This window comes from Scedosporium apiospermum (assembly GCF_000732125.1).
Source record: "Scedosporium apiospermum strain IHEM 14462 chromosome Unknown SEQ_SAPIO_0132, whole genome shotgun sequence".
NCBI classification, from domain to species: Eukaryota; Fungi; Ascomycota; class Sordariomycetes; order Microascales; family Microascaceae; genus Scedosporium; species Scedosporium apiospermum.
Window position 1 is genome coordinate 1,534,341 of NW_015971833.1, and position 25,638 is coordinate 1,559,978.

The window sequence follows — 25,638 nt, forward strand, 5'->3', positions numbered from 1 at the left end:
TAGAAGCCTAAGGTTGACCTGGCGCGCAACAATAAACTTAAATTCGAACTCTACAATTTCCCTAAGGGATTCTGAAATAAATACATAAACAGCTGCAAGCATAGAAATTGACTAGTGACAACAACTGCAGCCACTGCATTTAATTAACGGCCACCCCATTAAGAGCTCTCTCCTTATCACATGCCTTGTTCCCAACAAGAATGACCTCCTCTGGCTGTTTAGCTAGAAGCTCCTCAAGAGTTTTGTGTGTATCGATAAGGTGTGTGCTGCCGATAGGCGTGTGGTAAGGGGTGGTGTGAGAGCCGTCTGAAACGCGAGTAACGTAATTCTTCGGCTGGTCATCGACGACGAGGCGTAGCAGGTCGGGTCGCGAGTAGTGACCAACACAGTCGGTCAAGTTCTTGGCAACATCGATCTTATCAAGGTCAATGTCGCAGTAGATGAGGCCATCGTACGTTGGATCAGTAGGTTCTGTAAGCTGTCTGCCATCTGGCCCGAAGACCGCAGCGGCGCCGCAACCGCTGCTGAGCAAAAAGCTGTCCTTCTTGGCGCCGGCTTGGCCTTCACTGTTGAGGCGGGCACCCTCGGCGGAGAGGGGCTGGTTGGTGCAGAGGACATATACGGCACCCTCTATAGCGTACAAGCGGCTGGCAGTGACCTCGTTGGCCTCGGAAAAGACCGAATAGGGTTCAGGGGCATGGTTGCCAGGATACTCTCCGCTGGATGGCCAGGCGGCGATATGGACTTGCTCGCCCTGCGCGTAGGTGTGATACTTCAGTAAGGGCTGAAGATGCTCTATGCGTGCCAGAAAATCATGTTAACTTCTAGTTTGCAGGCACGGGGCACGGAAAAGCGGGGTCCACGACAGAAACTCACCCCAGCAGTTTAGCATGCCGATCCTTCCCAGGGGCGTTTCCACCACCGTCTTGAGAGAATCGCCAGTCGAGTCGCCAAAGATTGTCCGCTCAACGTGGGTGGGCTTGGTTTTACGTCGATGGAGAAGAACGTTTCCGTCTGGGCCAATGAACATCTGGGCGAGATACAAACTGTGGCCAGCACGCTCACTAAAGCCAAACGAGACGTAAATCTTATTCTCGGCTGCAGCCTGCCGGATCTGGAGCATCTCATCGCCGTATGCCGAGATGCTGTTGGCCATGTATTTCTGGACTAGGGGGAGGTTTTCCGCATAGTTGCCAGACCAGAGAAAGTTGGGATAGCCTGGGACCCAGACCTCGGAGAATGCGATAAGGGAGGCGCCATTCTGCTTGGCTTCACGAATGAGGCGGATCGACTTTTCGATGGCTGCCACCTTGTCGAACCAGCAAGGCTCGCTCTGGCACACGGCAGCTTTCCACTGGCGGATAGACATTCTGACTTGGTAAACAGGGTGACAAGAGACAATAGCTCCTAGTGAATAATGAATTGGGAGTGTTGAAGGTGGTATGGACAGCATGACCTCTATCCATTTAGTCGTGCGAAGCCTCAAGATTTTATAGACGAGCCAACGGCCGTATCTGTCTGGGGGAGTTGTCACACAGGGGTACATAGTCAAAGCTGGATAGGCATTATCCGGCCCTGGAGTACTCTTTCTAAGTCTCACAGGTTCATTTAGGGATTGTCTCCGCATATGATGGACGGTGGCCGGGAACGGGTGGCCCCAGAATCGCTGGCACCCTGGACCCCAGATCTTGGTACCCTGGACGCCGCTAGTGTAGGTGGTGCGATAAGAAAGGAAGATGCGAGGAGCCTCCCCCACAGTGACAAAGTCCGGATAGACATTACCCGGGCTAGACCTAGATAGCTTATCCGTCAGTTACAAAACAATGAAGCCAGAGAAAAGCTATGCGCTATGAAGCATTCAAACATTCTCCGAAAAAAGAAAGCGCCTTAGAGGATAGGAGGTTCTGATACCTAGCAGGCATGCCCAAATCTCCAGCATCACCAATCACATAGTCTAAAAGGTTGCCTGATTAGAAAAACGTTGGAACTGTGAATGGGAGAAATACCTAGGAAAGCCGCTCTTTAAGGGTGGGGACTGCGTTGCCCATTATTCCCACGTTCTCTACTTCGTAGGCAAGTAAGCAATTATTTGGATTAGACTGGCAGAATGAAGATTTAAATGCTCTAAAATAAACTGGAATGATCCTCTGCAGCACTCTCTACGCTGTTTTCGGTGCCCGAGCCAGGGCGTTGCTGCTCCATCTAGTGCCTGAAAGACATGGATCAATTGGTGCTTCGAGTTATGCGAGTTATGTCTCAGTGGATCCAAGGTTCTTTTCCAGTTTACTCATCACAACCCGCCCGCCAGTGGGGTACAATAAATCACCGACCACCTCACCTTTTAGTATTAGAAACAAATATTTAAATATCTCAACAACTCTATATCAAAAATACTTAAAATTTTATATTTAACTAAATAAAATATTATATTAATAAATTATAATATTTATAAATACTATTTTAATTTATAAAAAATATAATTAATTATATATTTAAAATTAAAATATTTAAAATTTAACTAATTTTAATATTAGTTTTAATTTTAAAAAAAAATATTTTAATAAAGAAATAATATATCTACTATATATTATAAATATTATTTTATATAATTAAATTTTCTTAAAACTAATAAAGTTTATTAAAATAAAAGTAATATTATTAAATAAAGTAAACTTTAAGGATTATAATAATATATATTTTATTTTAATAAACTTTATTAGTTTTAAGAAAATTTAATTATATTAAATTAAAATAGTATTTATAAATATTATAATTTATTAATAGTATATAATAAAAATATTTTTATTATATACTATTAATAAATTAATATATATTAAATAATATAAAATAAATAATAATATTTTAATTTATAAAAAATATAATTAATTATATATTTAAAATTAAAATATTATTATTTATTTTATATTATTTAAATATTATATAATATTTAAATAATATATATTTTATTTTAATATAAAGTAATAATAAATTTAATTATATAAAATAAATAATAATATTTTAATTTAATATAATTAAATTTTCTTAAAACTAATAAAGTTTATTAAAATAAAAGTAATATTATTAAATAAAGTAAACTTTAAGGATTATAATAATATATATATTTATATAGTTTTAATTTAATATTATTTAGAATTTGAGGATTGAAATAGTAGTCTATAGAAGAGGGGTGGTCGGTGATTTATTGTACCCCACTGGCTTATTAATCGCAACTTAAAGCTTGTTTATTGAGGAGAGTACAAAAGTCGCCGCCCTCCACCCGCATAAACACGGAGACTTTTTTATCGTCGGTTTCTCTAATCCACTTGTTTATCAGGAGACGATTTCGTTACGTATTTTCTTACCTAAAGCAACTGCTACTTGAAACATTATGAATTGCCGAGGTAGTCAGAATAGGAGGCGTCACAGCGCGTGCGATTCTTGCAGTGCGTTTCTGTCCGTGGAATACCACATGACAATCGTTCCTTCACATACTAACGCAGTGGCCGGGCCACAGGAAGTCGAAAGATAAAGTGTTCCCGGCAAACTCCGATATGTGCCCGTTGCTGTCGCCTTGGCCTGAGATGCGAATACTCCATGACGAAGACTATGGGTCGCCCTCGCCGCACCGTTCCGCCCGAAGCCAATGTAGGCCCCGGTCTTCCCGACTCTTTGGATCAGCGGCCGAACATCCGTGCCGAGATGCCATTCACCGCTACCCCTGCCTCACCTACCAGTCCTAATATCGATGAAGCCGCCGTCGACTTGGGTATTGCAGACTTTTCTTGGCTTACTTCCCAGCCGCCAAACGGCTTGCCGGACCGTCAGCTCTTCGAGCCAGAACAACATTACATCCCTTGTTTGATGCACAACGAACCAGTTGATGGTGACTCAATCCACGACAGGTCAGGTCTTACGCCGGTGTCATCTCAGAACAGTTGCAGATGTGCCAAGGAAGTATCTCAGTACTTCGAGGCAATGGACGACCGGGGTTGGACTATTGAACAAATCAACCTACTGCGACAATCCTTAGACCTGGCAAATAGAGTATTGAATTGCAACGTTTGCTTCAACATACTGGACGTTGAATCCTCAATATCTAAGAATATTCTGCTACTGGGGGCCCTCATGTCCAATATCGCCCTGTCATACGCCCAGTTCATTTCTCTTCACAAAGAACGAATCTCGCGGGCCGGTGAGGATGACGGAAGAGTCAAGGTTTTTTTCGGCCAACATGGCGATCCAGGGTCCCTAGTGGACGTAAATCTGAGTCATGATTGTTACTGGTGGCTACTCAAGACCGCGCTATCAAGCGACTTGGGCCGACTGTTGGAGCTGTGCACCGCTTTTGAGGCAAGGCAACTTAAAGCACACGAGCTAGGGCATGAGCAATGCGCGGCCAACACGCCGTGCATGGCCGGTAGTTCCGGGTTGACGACAGCTATATCCAAATATACCAAGGCGTGCCCTCGAAACGTCGACCCAAAGAAGGCCTTTTCTTGTTTCTCGACAGTCAATCAGGTTTTCGCCGCGATTCGGGAGACTCAGAATATGGTCGAATCAGCTTAAAGGGTGCCATTGAATACGCCGAAACTAGAAGTTGTTGTATTGAAAGTACGCTAAAGTACTCGTACATGAAGCTATCCTCAGTAGCGTATATTGTTTTCTATTTTACTCATTTGCAACAGAATGATTGGTCTATGGGATGGTGAATGGAGTTAGAAATCCTGGACTCAACTTGTTATCTGCGAAACTGGAAACAACATCACTTGGACATAGAATCGAGCTCCGAGTTTCTGTCCTAAGTCGGCCCGAGACCAAGGAATGAAAGCCTAAACGTGAACAGCTGGGATTAGTTTATGCCGTAGGAACTGAACCGGAGAACCTGACGGCCGAATCGGTAGAATATCCATGGTAAAAAGGCGAAAGCTACTGCTAGGAATCCCAGCAGACTCGAACCCCAAGGGTACGTGAGCTTCCTATACACTATTGAAATCGGTGTTGAGCTTGAAAAGTTCATCAAATATGGGGGGCCAACTTACTGGCAACCGTGAATAACGGAAAAGAGCCACCGATGGTATAACGCAGCAGGCCGTTGGCCGCAAGTGCAGAAGCTCCGTATTTGGCTCCGTAGACATTGGTAAGATAAAGCGTGGTCGACACCTAGACCATGGTCTTGTAAGCAGGGGCAGAAAAAGACCAAGTTTTGAGTCACGTACGAATATCAAAATATTGGAGAAGCCGAAAAGCCCGGTTGCCACGATGCTACTACTCCAGTGAATATCGGGTTGAGCCGTCCAAGCAAACCAGAACAACGAGGCGGCCATAAGGGGCCCTCCAATCATTGCTCCCCACAACATCCGCTCCGGTGGGGACGGATCGCCACTAGTCCGTCTGATGTGTAGCTTGAGGGTGTGGGCGTCAAGAACCACCAGGGTAAGGCCGCCAAGAGCGCACCCTACCGCAATTCCGATGAACACCAACCCGCATTGCCCAGGTGTGAAGCCGTAGGTCGTGTTGTAAACTAGTGGTATTGAAGCCAAAAAAGAAAAGAGAATGGAGAAGTTCAAGGATGAGTAGAGGGAGAAGAGAAGGACAATGGGTTCTTTAATCAGCATAAGCAGTGGTCGAGCTAGTGTGACGGTTGCTAAGAATCGCAGTCCAGCAATGCCGCGAGGGACAGGCGAGGGCGGCACAGGCAAACCCAGCTTCTTGGCCTGCCGGCGGATGATTGGTATGGCATAGGTCTCCTGGACTCCAAGCGCAAAAATCCAAAGTGCAGCCCCTAGGAACAATGTTGTCCACTGTGACCATGGCCAGTCCTTGTATTCAGCGATCCAACCACCTACTAGTGACCCAACAGCGGGTCCCAAGAACGCGGTGGTCATCAACAATACCACTCCATGGTTAGCGTTGATTCCGGTCCAGATATCCATAATAGTTCCTGCGCCCACGGCCAAAGGCGAGGAGATGGCGATGCCAGCTAGTAGCCGACACACGGCTAAGGCGTCGATATCCTTGGCGAAACCAGATGCCATAATAAAGAGCAAGGCAATGGGTGTTATAAAGATGTAGATGAATCGACGGCCAAAGGTTTCGCTCAGAGGTGCGGAGATCGTGGGACCAAATCCCAGGCCATATACGTAGAGAGTGAATGGAAGTATGGACAGTGTCTCACTTGTGTGCATTTGCCCCTGGACATTCTTGTGGGAAGGTGTATAGATAGCAAGTGTGAAAGAGCTGTTTAGCCATAGACGGGGTTAGCGTGATGTTCCTCATCTCGAAGCGATACGGGATAGGACTAACATCAGCAAACAGAGCAACGAAGGAGCCGCTGTGTTGTAGACTTTCTTCGGTGTGCTCCAGTTTTGCGCATTTGCCGGGTTGTCTGCCCAGTCGGGAAGACCCATCTCTTCCTGGGAATCTTGGCTGGTGACTGTCATACCAGGCGTGCTATTTCTCGCACCACAGAGTTCAGAGAATTTTTTGCCGTCCAAAGTGCTGAGCGGCGAGCAAGAGACCCTTGACGTCGCTCATGAATGGCTTAAATCGGGGTTTTATAACCTAGACCTAAGACACACGCACCGTCCTGCGAGTATGTGCCTCGGGTTAAGGCTCCGCTCTCCACTCATGGAGGTGACCCACGCGCGGTCGGGAGAGCAAATGAAAAGTCTCCGCCCTCACACTATGCTGGGACAACCTAGTCAGTTTACAAGGAGCCGACGTTTCCGAAGGGAAGACTAGGCTTATATATATGTAGTTATATTATATTACTTTCTTTTCTTTCTTTTCTTTTGGTTAGGTCCGATAATAGATGTTGATGGAAGGAAGCTCGACTCTATCCCTAGTCAGACTTCTCATCTAGACCAAAAAAACAAAGTTTCCGTGGCTATGACAAATGTCTCCGCAACTATTCTCCAAGCCTCCTCAAATGTACATTATTGGGAAGATGCTGCGGAGTAAATCGGGGCTAAAAAAACTTGATAGAGGTACAATCGAAGACACACTAAGCTGATTTTGCCATGTGTTTGGAGATATGCCTTTTGATCTGTAATGGTAAGACTATGACCTCCGCTGGCGTATGTGACAAACACGAATTTGGAGTTCACGGCTCTTGCTGCATCCTTTCTCTCTCTCTCTCTCTCTTTTTTTTTTCCATCCATACACTGTCCAAGAGTCCCGAGTTAGAAGTCTTTTCATGTAATCACCGTCGGACAACGCCTAACCTGGTTCGTCCTGTGATATAGATGAACTGGTTGCTTTTAATCATCCATAGAAAAAAGCCAAATCTGGTCCGATGGTTGTGATTCTGTAGCACTGATCAAGTTATCGAATGACCATGCTTGTTGTGGAGTAGTTGGAACGCAGGAATCCAGTTGACCCAAGCTGTCAAACTCGCTGGTAATGTTGTTGAAACTGGCTACGGTAAGATCCACATCGAAGAGCCAGTCTATCTCGTTGAAGCTTGGTAGACTACTTGACCCGGCCGGAGTTCCCTGGATATCCGGATCCGAGCCCATCTCAGGGAATGGTTGTGCTTCTGCTTCTTCGTGTTGTTGTTGTTCGAGTAGCCAGGAGGCGGGCGCGGTCCAGTCACCGTACTGCGGCACTAGGGCTGGCACTGTGATCTCTGGCTGCTGTTGCTGCTCCACATTGTCCCAGAATCTCTGCTGTCGAGCTTCCCCCATGTCCCTGGAGTCCGTCTGGGCAAGATTAGGGTCTTCAAGTACTCCACTCTGCTTCAGGTCTGTCGGCACGGCGTGAGGGATTAGCCACTCGTTAGCTAGAAGGCGGAAAGTGCGTAAGGCTCGTTCGCTCCAGGACCAAGCGAGCCCCATGGTGCTCAACGCGACGACACAAAGCCGAAGATGCCGCAGAGCATGCCGTCTCAGGTGCTCCTTGGGGGAAGCAGCGTCTATTAAGTGGATAACTGCAGCGTTGAAGGTACTAATAACCGTCACCACAGGCACTAAGCGCTACAATTAGAGCTATTAGTCGATCACCACTCTCAACTTGAAGAAGGGATCAAATAGTAGGCGGGTACTTGCTAGGGTATAATGGTGGTGATATATCCGAAGTAGCCTCGCGATCTCGGTAGCGGAATGCCGGCATGCTTTTAAATGAACATCGCCGTCAGCCGTGAACTGCTTAGATCGATAGCGAATAAGCGGTCGATGCAACTGGATTTGCATGACGTGGAATTGAATGCTGGAAGGGTTTAAGCTCCAAACGCGGGTTCACACGAGATATAAGGACTACTTACTGTAGCTGGTATACATGCGGAAGAGACGGGACACGCGGAGAGGCGGCCAGACGTAGATGGCTAGGAAGGTTTGTATAAAATGCATTGGAAGCCACGTCAGCGCGAGCAACCAGGTTTTCGGCCTCAGCCTTGGATATCTTGTTGTTCGGGGCATAGCTATTTCAATCGAGGTAAGCATTGGAGGAAAGTAAACTTGCCGAACGATGAAACATACAGCTGCTCGAGAGGCTCGGATATCATCATCAGATGATCACAAGATGCAATCATGGAAGAAACTGTTCTGGAATGTGCCCCTAGCAGAGTCTGGTCTTTTTGCGTCCAGGGAAACCATGGCTCAAATTCGACGTCAGGTTGTAGATCGGGTTTTGGGCAAGCCTATATGAGGCCGTCAGTCAGAACTTTGGGGACTCGGTTGAGGTGATTGGAGTTTGGCAAGTTTGACGGCTTACGATATCGCACGCTCGCGTGGTTCCCGGTCGGCCAAGGCCAAGTGAATAAAGCCTATCGTACGGAGTATGACGAGTCAGCAACGAATCAAAGAGTGATGGCAAACTAAGCGCCCTACTTATCCAGCTTATAGCATCCCCACCAGGTGACATTCCTGATTTCTGCCTCTTTCTTGGTGATATGGCCGGAAGCGACCCATTTCGCGCAGTTGAGATTTAGTCCCAGATTGTATGCCATCCTAGTCGCCATTCCTAATTGTTTTAGGATCAGCCGATGCGAACCACTTGACCTTGAATACAAGTTTGGGTGCTTTTTCTTACCCATGTATAGCCAGCCCAGAGATTCTTTGTTCTCCGACATCCATCTCAATGAGAGTAGACAGGCAGCTTGCACGGTCGCCAATGTCGCAGTTTCAGATTCGTGCATGAACAACAGCTTTGCTTGTTCCGCAAACATGTCACCAGCCGTGTGGGGGTCTGCGGGGTCGGAACGGACTTCCACGCGATCAGAATAGCGCGAGGCCAGGGCGAATACTGCAGATAGTAGAAGAGGAGTGCAATACAGCCCGGTACCGCCTTTTTTGTAATCTTCCACGAACGATTCCTTGTCGATGAGATACACCCATGGGTTCTGCCATCTCCAGTAGAGCTCGAGTAGGTGCTCCTCGACCTCTGGGGACACCTTGGCCAGCTTCCCGAGCCGAGCCGCAGTTGCGAGCCCGGCTTGCTGCGACGAGTCGAGAGATTCAGTCGCGGCGTTGTAAATCGGTCCGTGGAGGAGATGATAGTTGCTCTGTGCCCCAAAGTATCGCAGCTGGCCGTCTTCGCCAATATTCAAACGGCCTGCGCGCTGGGTTATCTCACCAATCGGATTTCTCGACTCTGCCGGGAGCGAATCGACGTCTTGGTCAGAGGCATCCGAGAGCCCCGAATGCCCCTCATCCTCGGCACTCTCTGCGCCCTCATGGAGTCCTGGTGAGAGTCCCTGTACAGACTTGCCTATGTCAGCAAGCCGACCTTCTAGAATGGCGATGCGGGCCTGCAGCGACTCGACATAGCGTTTACTTGGGGGTCTACCGTCACGAGGGAAGTGCATTTAGCATGTCGACCAGGAATCAGCACAAAGGCGCAAAACTCACTTCCGTTTGTTCTCGGTATGCTTGTATACACACTCGATTCCTCTTTGTAGGCACGAGGCGCAACACGGTTGGTCTCCATTGCACTGTCGATGTCAGGATATATCATGGCTTTCCTTCGTTAAGATCGGGCCGTGGGAGAAACTCACCTTCGTCCTGCGAGCTCGGCAGGCATCGCACGCAAGTGAGACTCGCTTTCGATTGTCACTCATTCTTTCTCACTGCATCATGATGTGGGCCGGTGGAGATGCTCGTGTGATGCAGGGGTAAACTTGGTGTGGGGTAATAATGGCTTGGGAATCGCGACACGACTTGCCTATACTTGTGCATACGTAATCACACGGGGTCCTAATTTCTGATTTGGGCCATCGTCAGTTTGGATTTGGATGCAAAGGGGGGAAGTCGAGGGCCAAAGGCTTCTCCGCACTCTACGAAGTACTCTAATAATTAATTAGTTGGCGCCTCAGGGGCTCTATCTGATTTATGACCAGCGCACGTCATATGATAAGGGACCGGAGAAGGCCGTATCTTTTCCTGCCGTGAACATGGCCCACAGACTCCCGCCTTAACAATTTTTAACGGAGATGAACGCCAAAAAATGTTAATAAATTGTTAAAGACCCTAAACAATTTCCAGGCTTTACTAACCCTAGTAGGAACATGGCCCCTACAATGTACCAAAGGTACGAAGTGATCTGAGAAATTATACACAAATAATCCCCGCGACCGACACAACGCAAAGTAGGCTTTTTTTGTACATCTGTGAACAGTGCGAATGCAGCCGACCTTTTTTTCTGACACGACCTCAACAGAGAAGCTCATCTAGGTGTTAGGATCGTCACATTAGGCAAGAAAGTAAACTCTTGCACTTGTACTTTCGGTGTGTTTGTTGTGTATAGGCTTCCGATTTTAGTATTACCTCGACGGAAAGAACAAAAGAAAATTTACAAATTCAGCAAAAGGGATCGTGGCCCCTTCCATACACGGCCCAGCAATCCAGTCCTATTCTCTCGACCTAGCTGCGGTTTTTCACTTCGCTCCCAAATCGGCAGTCCTTCGCTCCATTTCACCTGATTAGAGGGAAGACTTTTCTCCGTCCTTGCTGCTGGTAATGGCAGAGGTGGAGTCGACGACCTTGTCAGTCTCTCCATCAGTGGCGGCAAGTTCGTCGCCGAACTTAACAGCGATTTCCTCAAGTGAGAGACCTTTTGTCTCAGGCCAGTAGAGTGCGAATAAGACGGCGAAGATAATACTAAAAGCCATCATGATCAAGTAGAATCGCCAACCGATGGTCTGAAAGGCGGTCGGGGCCGCTTCCACAAGGCAGAGCGACCCAATAAAGAGACCGGCGCATGAGATGGCGAACCCCTTTGCTCTGAGGTGCGTAGGCCAGATCTCTGATCCGTAAACGTAGGTCGACGCATCCATGCAGCCAGCGTAGAATGTTAGATGCAGGTAAAGGAAGAATACACTAGCGCTGTTGCCCGCCTTGTGGTCTGTTCCGCCGTATACCGAGATCAGAACGCTGACGCCGAGCAACGAGGCTGCGCACCCGGCCATACCGACGGCCATCAGCCACTTGCGGCCAAAGTAGTCAAGCATTATGGCATTGAGGAAGTTCATGACGATGCCTTCGGTGAGCCAACCGGCCGCCAGAGCGAGAGACTCGCTGTCGGAGTGGCCTAACGCCTTGTACAGTGAAGGGCCGTAATTATTGATGACCATTGTACCAGTGAGTTGGCCGGCGAGGAGAGTGGAAAATCCGATAATGGCCCTCTTGCGGTAGTGGGGAATGGTGAATACGGAACTCCAGGAACTGGGTAGGGTACGTTCAAACGCGAGCTGCGCATGAATCTGGCTGAACTCTCGGCAAACAAAAGTTTGGCTCTCCTCGTTGTTAGGCTTCCTGTGTATCTTCTCAAGCACCAACTGAGCCCTCTCGTCTTGGCCGTCTTCGATCAACCAGCGTGGGGACTCGGGAATGAAATACAAGCCGCTGGCTAAGATGAGTGGGAAAACGCACTGGATGGCCAGAGGAGGTCGCCACTGAGAGCCACTCGCGTCAACAAAATAAAATGCGAAACCGATCCAGGCCGACGAGGAATATCCGATTAAAATGGAAACACCGTGAAGCCCGACCAGAAGTCCCCTGGAATGAGGGGGAGAGATTTCGCTCTGCCAAAGGGGGACCAACATGACGAGCCCGCCAATGCCCACACCAGCAATAAATCTCGCGACGAGGAACATAGCAATGTGGACGGAGCCGGCCTGCAGAGCACCGCCAATAATGGCAAAAAGGCAGGCTATGAACATAGCTTTGCAACGGCCAAACTTGTCACCGGTAACGCCAGCCATCAGAGTGCCGAAGAGACCCCCGGCCTGGAACAGACCGTTGATGGCGCCCATTAGCTCGGCGGAGTTGGGTGCGGTGTCCAAACCGAAGTATGCGAGGAAGGATGGCTGCCCGAGTGTCGAGCCGATAATTGCTGAGCAATAGCCATAGGTGATACTCCCAAAAGTAGCAAAAGCAATGATCTATTTGGTCCACCCGATCGGACAGCAAGTGTTAGCTTCAATGATACCGTGACTTCGTGACTCAACATGCAGGCCGAATAACAGTTAATAATACGCAAAGCTCTTCTGTCCCTCCGACCGTGAGCTGTAAGTGCTAATACCGCCATCGGAAGTATTTCAATGCAAATAGCTTCTTCTTTGGCTCTGGAGACTTTTATGAAAGTGGGACAGTGCGCCGAAGGCAGACACTAAGAAAACAACAGTACAGAAGGTGAACAAACAAAAAATCCACTTACCATGAGGTTATAGGCCGAGACGGACTCGCCACTTCTACTGAGGAGGGCCATGGTGTTTTCGCGCGATCCTTCTTATCCTGCGAAGGTTGAGTCAAGTATGTGATATGATGTGATGGGTTCGAGAAGTATAACGATCCATACATGGGTGGGCACCCCTATATACTTGTTTACTATCTACCGTCTCTGTATTATGAAGAGCTCGAGGAAAGAGGCGCGCTTGGTGACAAACCCCCTTCGTCGCTTTATCATGGATCCATAAAGTCGGATTACTGCACCTAGCGTGTGGAAATATGGCTAGCGCCAAGCTTGATAGTCGTTAGATTTCTGCAATGGGACCGGCGTTATTATCTCTTACCCCAGACGCTAGTATAAAGTGTGGAATTGGATAAGGCTATGTCTGTCGATAAGTGAAATTCCCGCTCAGTATGGCGTCGGGTAATGCTTAGCCGACGCTAGTTCTCGTAACAAGGGTGCCCACGATTCGGCGCGATGCGTTACGGACAAATCAAAGCTCGCCGATTGTCGAGCCAGTGGTGGGGTTCATGCTTCATGTCCCGGATACTGCTTAAGCGGAGCCTCCACTTGCGCTAACACTAGCTGGTTCCAGAAAGGGAAAGCCTGGATTCCGTGGTTCCGCAGGGCCGGGAGAGCTGCGTCTCTAATCTGGGGAAAGCAGATGTCCTAAATGTGATTCTTCGCAGCTTTTCAAGGTATTTCTACTTGATATCTGGGCACCAGCGGATTCCTAATCTGTAAGATACCGGATCCCCTCCCCACTCTGATGTGACACGCAAACGAAGAGCGAAGCTGAATGTTTGGGCGTGCCTGCCAAGTATCTGACCACATCTTCATAAGCGCTACCTTCATTTGACGAAATGCTCCAATCGAGAAATAGAGATGTGGGCTTTTGGGCAAGAGCATGGATTACTCGTCCGAATCGACTACATTGAGAGATCCAAATTACTAGGCGTACCTGTGTAATTGCAACCAGAGAGTGTCAGATGAGACCTAGCCGCAGCGCTTAGTGGGATAGTGCTTACCCGTCATAGACAGAGGATGATCTATTAGAGATTTGGAACGCCGAATTGGACTTACACAAAGGGCAGCTGCAGTTTATAGTCCCGGTTCAAAGTGTAGTCGGCAGGTGTTGGAAATGGGCCACACACAGACGAATGGTACATGACGCAAGGGGGCTCATCGCTCCGCTGGATTCGATTATTCCGAGTCCCCAGCACAGAGTACATCCGTTCGCCTGGAACACATCCCCCTTCCCCCTTTACAAAATTGGATGCCAATGACTGCTGAAATTTAACCGCTTGAGCATGCATCTCGTCGACATAAACAACAAAACATGTTTCATGTGCCCTAGCTTATCCGCTAATGCTACGATGGTGGTCGGCCGGTTCCCCGGGTTCGAACGTGGTTTCATTGATCAATGGTGTGGAAGAGGAAATAACAGGAATAGGTTCTATCAGAAGAGGTTGCGGATCGTGCCGAGGTCGGAATACGAACGGAACGTTTGCATCCTCGTCGGTTCGGAGTCTGGTGAGTTCGTCGGAGACCACACACTGAGTTCGCAAGAGTTTGACATATTTGACTGCTTATCGAAACTTATCGGCGCATATTTTCCTCCATTGGGCGAGTATCTTCCCGACCCCTCGGGGCATGGAACTTGGGGTATTTGTGATCGCTAGCATCAGAGAACTCAAAACACGTATTAAATACGCGACTTTCGACACCGCGGCCCACGTCTCGGGAGACTAGATATCACCACAGGATTTCGAAATTCCTAGCGATACATCGCAGAGGCTCGGGTTGGGCCAAAGAGAGGTCTTGAAAAAGTACTTGACTGGTAAAGGCGAGGAGCTGCTATGTGAGCATGCGTTGCTGAACGACGACTGGGATAAGAGAAATAGAAGTAGCGCACAGGATGCAAAGCCCGATGTGAAGCTCTTTACTTGCGGATGCCCATCCACACTAGAGACGGCATTGCCATCACATACGGAGAGGCTCGACTCCTTCAGTCGTTAGTTCATCCACGTCACTGTGAAGCATCGACGAAAGATTAACGAGCCTTCCTAGTCACCGCTCAGCTTCACTATCAGACTCGTTAGCCAAGAGCTATCGTAGATAATATATAAGGTTTCCGATAGAGATACCAACAGAATCAAAGACGAAAAGTATGTAGACTAAAATCCATTTTCAGATTCGAAGCTGAGTTCTAGTATTATCATTAAGGCGGAGTAAGGGCTAGCGAAAGCTGAGCTCGGCTAATAGGGGTGAGCGACGTAAAACAGGCCTACTTTAAATTTCCTCCAATCCTTATTGGCTAGAATAGGGTCTACAACGTTTTAGATGACCATCTTTTCTTCTCCACTTTTTTCCATTTTTTATTCCAATCGAGAAATCTTCTTACTCAAATAATCCAGGTCATGTGACTAGCGAAGATCTACCGAAGACATCCTTTACACTATAGCAGTTTGAGGGATCACCTTAACGCGGAGACTTCCCAGTTTATCCGAGTTAAGATCGCACGAGCCGGAAGCAACCCGCACTATGCCTGCCGCCTCTCCCAACGGCACCGTCGTATCGGAAGCTCTGGTGCAGCTTGACCGACCTCGTCAGGCGAATGCTAATCCTGCCGAGAACACCGGCGCAGAACAGGTCGGCTTCAAGCGCCGCCGGATTGCCATTGCATGCGTCGCATGCCGACAGAGGAAATCTAGGGTAACTCGTACTTCGGAAACCCTATTCAGATATCAAACGTATATTATGCTTGAGCTAACTTCATACGTAAGTGTGACGGGACTCGGCCTTCCTGTGGCTTCTGTACTGAGGTAGGCATTCCGTGCGTGTATGAGCAGCCAGCCAAAGGCAGCCAAGCCAAGTAAGTTTTACTATATATGTGCCTACAGGTTCGCGATACAAGGTATGATATATAAAGATTGCTGATCACCACCCTCGCAGAATCCCAAATGATTACGACGAGCGTCTCAGGGCTATTGAAGCCACCCTCCAGCAACTAGTGCAAAACCAAGAAGCGTCCCTAGGCCGGCCATCACCTGGCCACGTCAGCGTAGATGGAGATACTCAAGATGAATCGCAGCCAGTCACTCTAATATGTCATGACGAGCCCAAGGCTCATGACACTATGGTAGATACTGTCGATGGCCTGGCTGCTATTAGCAATGGTGATGTAGACACGCGGTTCTTCGGTAAGCACATACCTCTCTTTTTCCCATCCATTGCATACATCTCTTTTTTCCCCAGTTACTAATTGGCCACTCCTTTCATTGAGGTCCCTCGTCAAACATCTCGTTCCTCAAGTTGATTTCAAAGGCGACATCAGCTATTCTCAAAATAGTAACGCCTCCTCAACGATCCAACCAAATAGGGGCAGAGGACTCCATCACGCAAGTGCCATCGCCTGCGGCTTCGATCGTGGCTTCTACGCCCTTTAGAACGGCGGCTACAAATCCCCAGGTGTTGCCTGCCGAGGTGCAAGCCGTTTACCTAATAAGACTCTACTTCGCCGACACGGGAACCATGTTCCCTTTCATCTGCAAAGAACAAGTCTTGTCTACGTATTACACGTACAAAGCGCATGGCTTCTCTGGCGTTAGCCGGTCGTTTCTATGCCTCCTGAATGCCATCTTTGCCTTTGCAACGTATATCAGTGCGAAGCCTGAACAGCCGATTACAAAGTGCGCTGCTGAATCGGACGTATTTTTCTCACGAGCACTCGCCCTACGAGCAAGCCATGCTCGACAAACAAACGACGTGGAAACAGGTAATAACTAGCATAATCGTTCGGCCCCCCCACAATTGCTAGGGACACGTAGGTGGGATGCTGAGCTGACGACAACATATTAAAGTGCAATCACTCCTGCTCCTCGGCCTCTACTGTCAGGGCACTCAGCGTCCCGAAGAGTCATGGACCTTGCATGGCCTCGCCGTCCAAGCAGCATTCCGTCTTGGGCTGCACTCACCGTCGAGAATGGCTCAATTTCAAGGCAATGAAAGAGAGATACGAAAACGACTCTGGTTCGGCTGTTTTGTCATGGACAGGTAGGTTTCATTACTGGAGTGTTTTTTCTTCCCTAATCGTTCCGTGGTGGTATACCAAAAGCTCATATACAGAAACTCAGAATGCTCACTACGACGTTGGGCCGGCCGCCCATAGTTCAAGATGAATTCATGAATCTTCCGCTACCGTTGGATGGCAGCTTGGATGCACCTGTACGGACAATGGACCACCACGTTGGTGAATACGGCGACGCCGGCCTAGTCAACACGGCATCCTTTTTCATAGCGACAATGTATGTGTTGTACCATTCCATCGCCAATTGATGATAGGCAGCGCCACAAATGAGATTAACATCAACGGATCCTTGCAGAAAGCTTTACGAGATTCTAGGATCCGTAGTCGCCAAGCTCTATGGACAAAACCTAGACGAAGGGCTTGTAGAAAACAGGCCAGTTCCGACGCAAGACATACTCACAATCGAAGACCGGCTCTGGAACTGGAAGAGGAATTTATCCGAAAAATTGTCGTTGAGACCATGGCTGAATAGCGGACCGAGCAGCGAATGGTCCCAGCAGCAGCCCCCCTATCACCCCGTATTCGCCCGTCTCAGCGTCGTTACCCGGCTGCGGTATCTTTGCGTGAGGATTCTACTTCATCGCCCGATCTTGACCCATCTTCTCCTGGAGAGGCGATTGCCGTTTGGGGAGAGTGATGGTGATGGCAGCGTAGGCTTGACGCAGGACATGTGGAAGTCGAGTGTCGTTATTTGCCAAGATTCGGCGATGGAGACTATCGACATTATTCATCGTATGAGCAACTCAACGCATCTTCTTGGGGCTTGGTGGTATACCATATACTTTGGTAAGTTCCCGTCATGGTTGCATAGTTATGTTGAAAATGGTAAATCGTGGCTGGGCTGACCCTTTCCTCTTTCCGTAGCATTCCACGCTGCTCTCGTTATCTTCAGTCGTCTTCTTCTCCTCCTGGATTCTCGTAATACATGCTCACTAGGAACAAACAGCACAGACCCGGAGCTGATCTCGCGGTTGACTACTCACTTGATCCTATCCGTCGAGGCAGCGGAGTGCATAGGGCGAGATGCGAAACCGGCGCGGCGAGTCGTTGCTGTCCTGTCGAAACTTCTAAGGATTTGTATTGTACTAGGTCTGTTATAACAATCCATGTTATCCTTTCCAGCACAGGAGTACTGATTGTCATGCCCAAACAGGAAAGTGCAACGCTGAACATGGGCCCTCTGTCATGGCTGCAGTCTATGCTAGAAGAACTTCAGAGCCGATACGGGAATTAATAACCTCCCTTTCGGTTTCGGGCGAGGAGTTGGCCGCCTGCGCAGTGTTCGGTTCCCATGAGCCACGTCCGCTGTCGTCAAGCGAGATGTTTGATCCCTTTGGAAACGTTTCTCAATGGTGGCCGCCCACGGAGCTCGAAGCGCTAGGGGATCTTGTCGATCTCGATGCCAGCCTTGTTGGATTGGTCACTTAGTCTTCGCAATAAGTCCTTAGGAATAATTTCTCTTATTAGGCGAATCGGTTGTTCCTTATGTTTATCAATCTGCGATATGATACATAATATATTCCATACTGTGTATTGTTGCTATCTGTTCCCTTTTCTGCATTCTCATCGGACATGTAAATTTTATGATGGAAACGTGCCCCAATCACGATCGCCTTCGAAGTCGCACTCTGCACTCGACAGCCTTATTGAAGAATCCCTCTCTTATTACAGTTGGCCTGTCATTCATCCTTTCCACGTCGTAGAGTTTGAACAGTAGTGCCATGGCTTTGAGAATCTCCATCCAAGCAAAGCTACGATTTGTTAGTTCAACCTTAAATGTTTCTGATACGCAGGATGGCGAAGTGCTCACTTTCGTCCTATGCAGACTCTGGGTCCAGTGGAAAACGGTATAAAATGCTCCATGAGCGTGCTCGCGCCAGGCCCAAGCCATCTTTCCGGCTTGAATTGTGTCGGACATGTGAATATCTCAGGGTTCATCAGAACGCCGCAGGTCGGTACACTGACGATGGTCTGCCCCCCCCCCAAACCAAAATTCATCAGCCTTGGTCCTCGAATAATAGAACGGCCATTGAACAAAAAATTGACCTACATTTTCGGGTATAAACTTTCCAGCAATCACTTTTCCTCCCTTTGGCGTTATACGTTCCAGGCCAGTTGCGCTTGTCGGCCGGAATCGCATCACCTCTCGGAGAACAGCGACCAAGAAAGGTAGTTTGACCACAAGATGCTCTTCCGGAACCCAGTCATCGTCCTGTTCGCCCGGCCACGACTCATCAAGCTCCTGCTGGATCCGCACCTGTATTGCCCGGTCCCGAGAGACAAAGTCGATAAAGTTGGTCATAGTGCTGCTGGTTGTGTCGCTGCCTCCAACGATGAAGCTGATAGACTCTGCGATGATTTCAGCCTCTTGTATCGGTTCCTTGTTCTTGGGGTCTGCGGCCGCGAAGAGGTAGCTCATGGCGTCTCGGCGTTCCTCGGTGGACTCCTTGCGTCGGACGTATGCCTCACGACCAATTTTTTCCAGGTTGGCTGTGGCTCTCAGACCTGAACTCCAGAACGAATCGAAGAAGTTGTACCTTACGAAAGGTCTCATCCAGGCGGATAGAGTTCCGAGGGCGTTGAGGACCTCTCCGCGCATGTCGATGGTGTGGATAAGGTTATATTGATCGTAGCCCTTCTCGATGAACCCAAACGACTTGCCGAATGCGAAACTGCCGATAACATCAAATGCAAGATAGTTGGCTATAATTAACCTAAACTGTTTAGAGACTAGTCTTCGAAAAGGGGAGGGTGGAAAAGGTCAACGGAAACTGGTATTCTTACTCCACACAACCATGTCAAGGCAACCCTGTTCCTCATCATGAATCTGACGTAGCTGACGCTTCCAAGCTAACAATTCTATATTCATCTGAGGCTCAAAGTCGGACAGGGCGCGCGCTGAAAACGCCGGGTTCATATACTTCCTCTTTCTAGTGTGCTGGGCGACGTCGCGCGCGTTGAAGATGACCGGTCTCACCTGCAAGAACGCGTCGTAGAAGTCGCTCTTCGTGAAGCCCGTCTTGTGGCCGTAGATTTGGGCAACGGCTTCTGCGGAGTTGATGGAAATGTGGTTCGGAGCGATCCGAACGAAATCGCCGTACTTCTCGTGCTGCTCCATGACGGCGGCTGAGCGGCGCGTATAGCGGCATTGTCTGGCCAGCCACAGGGACGACATCTTAGCCCAGAAGGGCCCGGGATAATCACGCAGCTTCGAGAGAGCTAGACGGGCGATTTGTGCCAAGACCTTGGGGATGCAAGAATGGAATTAGTGGTTGCTCGAAGCAACAAGAACCATGCATAGCCGAGGGAAAAGCGAGCACTAGGGAGATGACGTACGGTGAATGACACTAATGTAGTCAGACCATGGATCAGACCGAAGTGGCCCAAGACTTCGCGGTTGAATACAATTCCCATCCTATTCAAGACCTCAGGGTTGAGTACGATTCTCATCTTATTTAGGAGTGCCAATGATCCTTCGTTCATAGTTGGTCGCATCGATGCCATTGTTACGGTATTGAAACTAGAAAGCATCTTGAAGGATCTCTTTATATTATACAACTTCAGAAGATACGAATGAGAGTGAGACGATACAATAATTCGGCTTTGATCTTGGTCCCAACGTGTGAGTGCCTCTTGCCCTTACCCTTCGGTTAGGCGGGGATCATCGGTCCGGTGCGGGACATCTCGTCGGGGATATCGGGGAAGCACGGGAATGATCCCCTCACGACTACATGGAGGCTTCTCCCCGCTTTTCAGTTAGCTCCAACTTACCCCAGATCCTCCGTTTCCCGATCTGCCCCTAGGCTCCCCAGATTCACTAGTCTTCCCAATCTCCCCGATTTCCCCAGATTATACCAGCTGCATAGTTTAGCGCGACTTGAGAACCTAAACCGAGACCACGGGAGACCAAAAATCCGGGGAAGACATTCGCTTCGTTTCCGACGTGAATTGGTAGGGGAAGCTAGTGCGGGCTCGGCCAACGTATTAAGAACTGGATCCCCGACGTTCGAGTTCCAGACATTTGGTCACTATGGCTCTCCCTCCTTCATATCACTCTAACTGTGAGTTATACTGCCTCTCGACCAATATGGATCTCAAAGAAGAACCCCAAGGAAGCCACAATGATAGCATTAGAGAGGAGAGTGAGGGAACGTCCTCGATCGATCCTGCTCTCGAGGCGTCGATCCGGAAGAAACTCGATATGCGTCTCATGCCTATTCTGACATTGGTTTACCTGTTCGCCTTTATTGACAGGTCGAATGCAGGTAATGCGCGAGTACTGGGTAGGTTCCATTATTTTTGTTTCGAACTCTCCCGTTTAACTTGTGCTATTGGTTGACGCTAAGTCTGAGAAAAGGCATGGGCGAGGACTTGAAACTTGACGGCTATCGATTCAACATTGCCCTTAGTGCTTTCTATGTTCCGTATATTCTCTTCGAGGTGTAGGCATGCCCGCCTGGTCGCATCACATCACCATCTGGACATTGTCTCTAACTTGCTTTTTTCGTCTTTATTAGGCCTGCGAATGTCATGTGCAAGATTGCCGGTCCCAAGATCTGGAGTTCGTTGGGCCCTTTGATCAAATCAATGTATCTTGCTGCGCGCTCTCCGCTAACTACTCCCCTCTTCACGTCCAGTTCCGACCCTGGCCATATTGTTTGGGCTTGTTGTCACCTGCATGTCTACGCTTAAGAGCTACGAGGGGTTTATCGTAGCCCGAGTTTTCCTTGGATTCGCTGAAGCGGGTAAGATATCTATGCCTCGCGCCAAGACGGAAGCTGGGATTGACCGGGAGAAAAAAAATGGCAGGAATTATGCCTGGTATCAGCTATACTTTGGCTTGTTTGTAAGTTGTGTGTCTTGAATGTGCCCAAGTACTTCAATCATCACCCATTTAACCCCGGCGGTTTCATTTAGCTACCGAAGACGTGAGCTTGTGACGAGGGTTGGCTTATACGCAAGTGTAGCTTCTTTGAGGTGAGTTGCCGGCCGCACGCACAAGGATTTTACCAGTGTCAAATGCTGATGTTTTAATGTCTCGCAGCGGCGCGTTCGGGGGTCTACTTGCAACGGCTTTCACCAAAATCCCTTCCTGGGGTATCATCCATACCTGGCGCAACATTTTTTTCTTCGAGGGCATCATCTCAATCATCCTTGGGATCGTAGCCTTTTTCATTTTGCCGTCGTCTCCTGCTACAGCCTCCTTCCTGACCCCAGAAGAATGCAAGGTAGCTGTCAGCCGCATCGCCGACGATTTGAAGACAGAGCAGATTGAAACCATCAAGAAAGAGTACTTTAAGCGCGCCATTTGGAATCCAAACACGATCTTACTCGCTGTCGCAATGCTCTGCAGCCTCACGTCCATGAACTCGATGGCCCTATTCGTTCCCTCCATCCTAAACGCCATGGGCTACAGCGGCATCCACAGCCAGCTTCTGTCCGTCCCTCCCTACGCCTGGGCTACTATTGTCTGTATCTCAGTTAGCACGCTTTCCGATCGCACTTGCAAACGAGGAAAATGGATCCTCACTGTCATGCCATTTACAGTAGCAGGGTTTATCGTCTTACTTACACCTGCTAAAGTGGCTGTACACTACTTTGCATTGTTCCTGTGTCTCACTGGCGTTTTCACAGCATCGCCTATGCTTGTTGCTTGGTCTATTGATAATAGTGCTGGTCACCTGACACGGGCTATCGTCTCAGGATTCTCTGTCAGTTTTGGAAGCACTGGTGGTATCATTGCTGCGTGGACGTACGTGCTGCCTGATGCGCCAAGGTATATCAAAGGGCACGCTCTCAATCTCAGCTTCTCCTGTCTGTGTATTGTAGTCGTCGCTGTGACTATCTTTTATCTGAACTGGGAGAATAATCTCAAGAGAACGGGTAAGAGAGACTACCGTCTGGAAGGAAAGTCGGAGCAGGAGATTCAGGACTTGGGGCATGAGCACCCGGAATTTCTCTTTAACTTGTAGAAAACAATAGTTAGGTAGCGGTCCGTCTTACTATACTAATTGTTACTTTTATTACGACGCAATATAACTTTTCTCAGCCTGTGTGCACTTAGCGCCATTTTCAGGCATTACAGGCGACTAAATGACTTACGCGGTCTTAGAGAGTTAAGAATAAAGCTGCCCCGAGCTGTAATGTAGGGCTGGCTCGGCCCAGAATGGGCAAGCCAGGGTCTAGTTAGTGGACGGCGGACGGTTGGACAGACACTAAGAGGCCTAGCCAAGACATCTGCGTGGGGTGGGTGTCAATGTTCGAGACTCCGAAAGCTGGGCCGATCAAGGGTCGGAGTCTTGTCTTTCAGGGCAGGTGGCGGTGCAAAAGGTTGAATCCAATTTCCAAAGCTAACACACGACACGCTCTCTGATCGGCCAGCCGGAATCCGGCAGCGCTGTTCCTGCCACGTCCACTTTCTCTCCTGCTCCTTCCCATTTCAATTCTCACCATTTCCTCGCGTCCGCATTTGATTCCTTCGACGACCAACGTCGATTGATTGCGCTTTGTCTGACCATGATGTTTTCCAAACAAATCATCACCGCCCAAACCATACATGTACGGTAGGCATTTCCCGGCGCGAGGTGCTAGTACAGCCAAATACAAAAATCAACAAATAAACAGAGCACGACAACAGAGCGACACCGTTCGCAGTTGCCTGTCATGGCTCCCCACCTGCAGCGGCACGCGAACCTGAACCAGCCGGGACCGCGCCGATTCTACTTTTCCTCCCTTCGCAGACATCGTAGGCGCATCGTCGCCGTTGTCATCGTTGTCGCGATCTACTATTTCTTCAGATTTACCCCCGCACCGCCCCGCAGCATCGCAAACTCAAATGGCGGCCGCCCGACGCGCACGACGCCAGACCGCGACCTGGACCCTCAACCTCACTTCATCTATCGCTCGTCGTTCCGGATGAACCCTAATTCCGCATACGAGGCAGATGTCGACGCGGCGCTCGTGAGTTTAGAGCACCGCGTTACGCGAGGAGAGGTAGACGACGGCCAGAATGTCTCGCAAAAGCGACCGCGCAAGCTATGGCAAATCTTGCTCGGCCCTGCTGAGAGGGGTCCAGATTCCTGGGCCTTCGAAGAGAAGAATCGCGCATGGGAATATACCGTACGTTCCTGCTCCGTTTACCAAGCAGCCTTCTTCCTCCATCAATCGATGCAATTGTCACCTCAAAAAATCTAACCGGATTCCTTCCTGCTTCAGGTCGTAAGAGACGAATGGGCGAATAGCTTCGTCAACGACACATTCGGCGCGATCCCCGGCCTTGTCGACCTCTACAAATCCTACCCCTACGACGTCCTCCGCGCCGATCTGCTCCGCTACCTCATACTCTGGTTTTACGGTGGATACTACGCCGACACCGACATAAACCCCGCCCGCGCCATCGACTCCTGCCCGCCCCTTGCGCCTGTTTTACCTACGAATCAGGACATCCACAACGCCAACATCTCGCTCGTCATCGGCATCGAAATCGATGAGCCTTGGGCATCGGCCAAGCTGATGCGTGAATGGCACTGGATAAGAACGTACGGTTTCGTGCAGTACAATCTATACGCGCCGCAGAGGTTCAGCCCTTTGCTTCGGAGAGCGATCGTCCGCGTCCTCGCCCATACAAAGCGACATAAAGACGCGAGCTGGCTCACGGGCCCCATATACAACGAGAAGACGATTCTCGAAATCACCGGCCCTGGTGTTTTTACCGATGCCGTTCTCGACGTCTTGTCCGAGACACTACCGATAACCCATCCCCTGGTTCAGGCGTCCGTGGCCGCAGACGCAGAGGTGGGGGATTTAGCTGTCCCCGTTGGTGCCGAGAGCAAACGCGAGCGCGTCACTTGGGCGCCGTTTCATCGTCTGCGTGAACCGTTATGGATTGACGCTACGGAAGCTGCCGCGGGCAAATCTATGGGTGGACTCGGGGTTCTTCCCATCAGCGTGTGGGGCAACGGTCAGAGGCACAGCGGCTCTGAAAGTTTTCGGAGTCCGCACGCGTGCATCAACCACAGGTTCAAGGGCACGTGGAAGAAGGGTTGGTGGCAGCGTTGGTTTGGGAAGCAAAATCGATGATTGTCTTGATTGTCTTGATCTTCTTCCTGGGAAGTGGATGGTGTGATTTGACCAGTCTAGACCTTCCTGAGCCGCTGCGCCATGGACGACGGTCCTGGAACCAAGCTACGAATTGACCCTACGTCGTACAGCCGGATCAGCAGCACGGCTGATTTTGTCACCGGCACCCGGATAATGCTTCTTTCTGTGCGATGATCGCCACAGAACTATCACGTTTGACTCACGATCGTCTTAGATGTAATTGATACCCAGTTTTACTTGCGTCTTGTGGTCCTTCCCATTGACCCTCTCAACCATTTTTGTGATGCGCCTGGCCGTCAAGGTTATGTTGAGACGAGTTTTAGTGACGGGCGTTTCTGTCGGTCGCACAACACCGACTCGATTGAACACACGAAACAAAAATAGTATGCGACACTGTCTCGGCATTCTCGGCTGCAAAGCAAGAACGAAACAAGACAAGGCGACACCTATCACCTACCATTAGAGACAGCGTTTGTTTCAACCATTTCTCCTCCTTCCAAAATCCGCTGCCGGTTTCCCGACTTTGCTCCGGCAAATCAACCACGCGTCGTCATTTGCTTTCCTAGCCCGAATCCTGCATACCCTTGATGCGCGTGCCCAAGGAGGTGATCGCATCCGCAACTCCCCCTAGCGGGTCTGCTATCGCTCGTCACATCATCGCCCGCACCTGGTTCGGGCAAGAGGCGAGGCGAATATCAAGAGAAGCGGGAATCGTGATAGCTGTGAATGACTCCCGCTCCTATAATGACAAGCAGTCTAGTTTAAAGTGAACAATAACAGAAATA

The 25,638-nt window shown here is 49.2% G+C and overlaps 6 protein-coding genes and 1 pseudogene across 6 annotated transcripts; 3 read left to right on the forward strand and 4 right to left on the reverse strand.

The window, feature by feature from the left end:
* Positions 1 to 139: 139 nt before the first annotated feature.
* On the reverse strand, positions 140 to 1,369 carry SAPIO_CDS9153 (Cyanide hydratase; the record flags this gene model as incomplete). The annotated part of the gene is made up of 2 exons (XM_016790618.1): positions 140 to 795; positions 877 to 1,369. The coding sequence occupies 2 exons, from the start codon at positions 1,367 to 1,369 to the stop codon at positions 140 to 142; spliced, it is 1,149 nt and encodes a 382-aa protein (XP_016639921.1).
* Positions 1,370 to 3,594: 2,225 nt separating this feature from the next.
* Positions 3,595 to 4,566, forward strand: SAPIO_CDS9154 (annotated as a pseudogene; the record flags this gene model as incomplete).
* Positions 4,567 to 4,849: 283 nt separating this feature from the next.
* Positions 4,850 to 9,924, reverse strand: SAPIO_CDS9155 (uncharacterized protein; the record flags this gene model as incomplete). Its single annotated transcript, XM_016790619.1, has 11 exons — positions 4,850 to 4,983; positions 5,040 to 5,160; positions 5,217 to 6,237; positions 6,304 to 6,450; positions 7,336 to 7,944; positions 8,261 to 8,416; positions 8,475 to 8,635; positions 8,710 to 8,761; positions 8,826 to 8,958; positions 9,028 to 9,779; positions 9,875 to 9,924. The coding sequence occupies 11 exons, from the start codon at positions 9,922 to 9,924 to the stop codon at positions 4,850 to 4,852; spliced, it is 3,336 nt and encodes a 1,111-aa protein (XP_016639922.1).
* A 991-nt stretch (positions 9,925 to 10,915) lies between these two features.
* On the reverse strand, positions 10,916 to 12,702 carry SAPIO_CDS9156 (Uncharacterized protein; the record flags this gene model as incomplete). Its single annotated transcript, XM_016790620.1, has 2 exons — positions 10,916 to 12,376; positions 12,652 to 12,702. The coding sequence occupies 2 exons, from the start codon at positions 12,700 to 12,702 to the stop codon at positions 10,916 to 10,918; spliced, it is 1,512 nt and encodes a 503-aa protein (XP_016639923.1).
* A 2,505-nt stretch (positions 12,703 to 15,207) lies between these two features.
* On the forward strand, positions 15,208 to 18,181 carry SAPIO_CDS9157 (uncharacterized protein; the record flags this gene model as incomplete). Its single annotated transcript, XM_016790621.1, has 8 exons — positions 15,208 to 15,444; positions 15,516 to 15,538; positions 15,619 to 15,866; positions 16,016 to 16,355; positions 16,800 to 16,970; positions 17,049 to 17,539; positions 17,618 to 17,842; positions 17,907 to 18,181. 8 exons carry the CDS (start codon positions 15,208 to 15,210, stop codon positions 18,179 to 18,181), a joined length of 2,010 nt encoding a protein of 669 aa, XP_016639924.1.
* A 344-nt stretch (positions 18,182 to 18,525) lies between these two features.
* SAPIO_CDS9158 (uncharacterized protein) lies at positions 18,526 to 20,257 on the reverse strand (the record flags this gene model as incomplete). The annotated part of the gene is made up of 4 exons (XM_016790622.1): positions 18,526 to 18,570; positions 18,804 to 19,456; positions 19,538 to 19,997; positions 20,090 to 20,257. The coding sequence occupies 4 exons, from the start codon at positions 20,255 to 20,257 to the stop codon at positions 18,526 to 18,528; spliced, it is 1,326 nt and encodes a 441-aa protein (XP_016639925.1).
* Positions 20,258 to 20,840: 583 nt separating this feature from the next.
* Positions 20,841 to 24,832, forward strand: SAPIO_CDS9159 (uncharacterized protein; the record flags this gene model as incomplete). Its single annotated transcript, XM_016790623.1, has 10 exons — positions 20,841 to 21,036; positions 21,111 to 21,195; positions 21,271 to 21,314; positions 21,391 to 21,498; positions 21,563 to 21,599; positions 21,671 to 21,730; positions 21,798 to 22,464; positions 23,135 to 23,311; positions 23,378 to 23,872; positions 23,969 to 24,832. The coding sequence occupies 10 exons, from the start codon at positions 20,841 to 20,843 to the stop codon at positions 24,830 to 24,832; spliced, it is 2,733 nt and encodes a 910-aa protein (XP_016639926.1).
* Between the last annotated feature and the right edge of the window lie 806 nt (positions 24,833 to 25,638).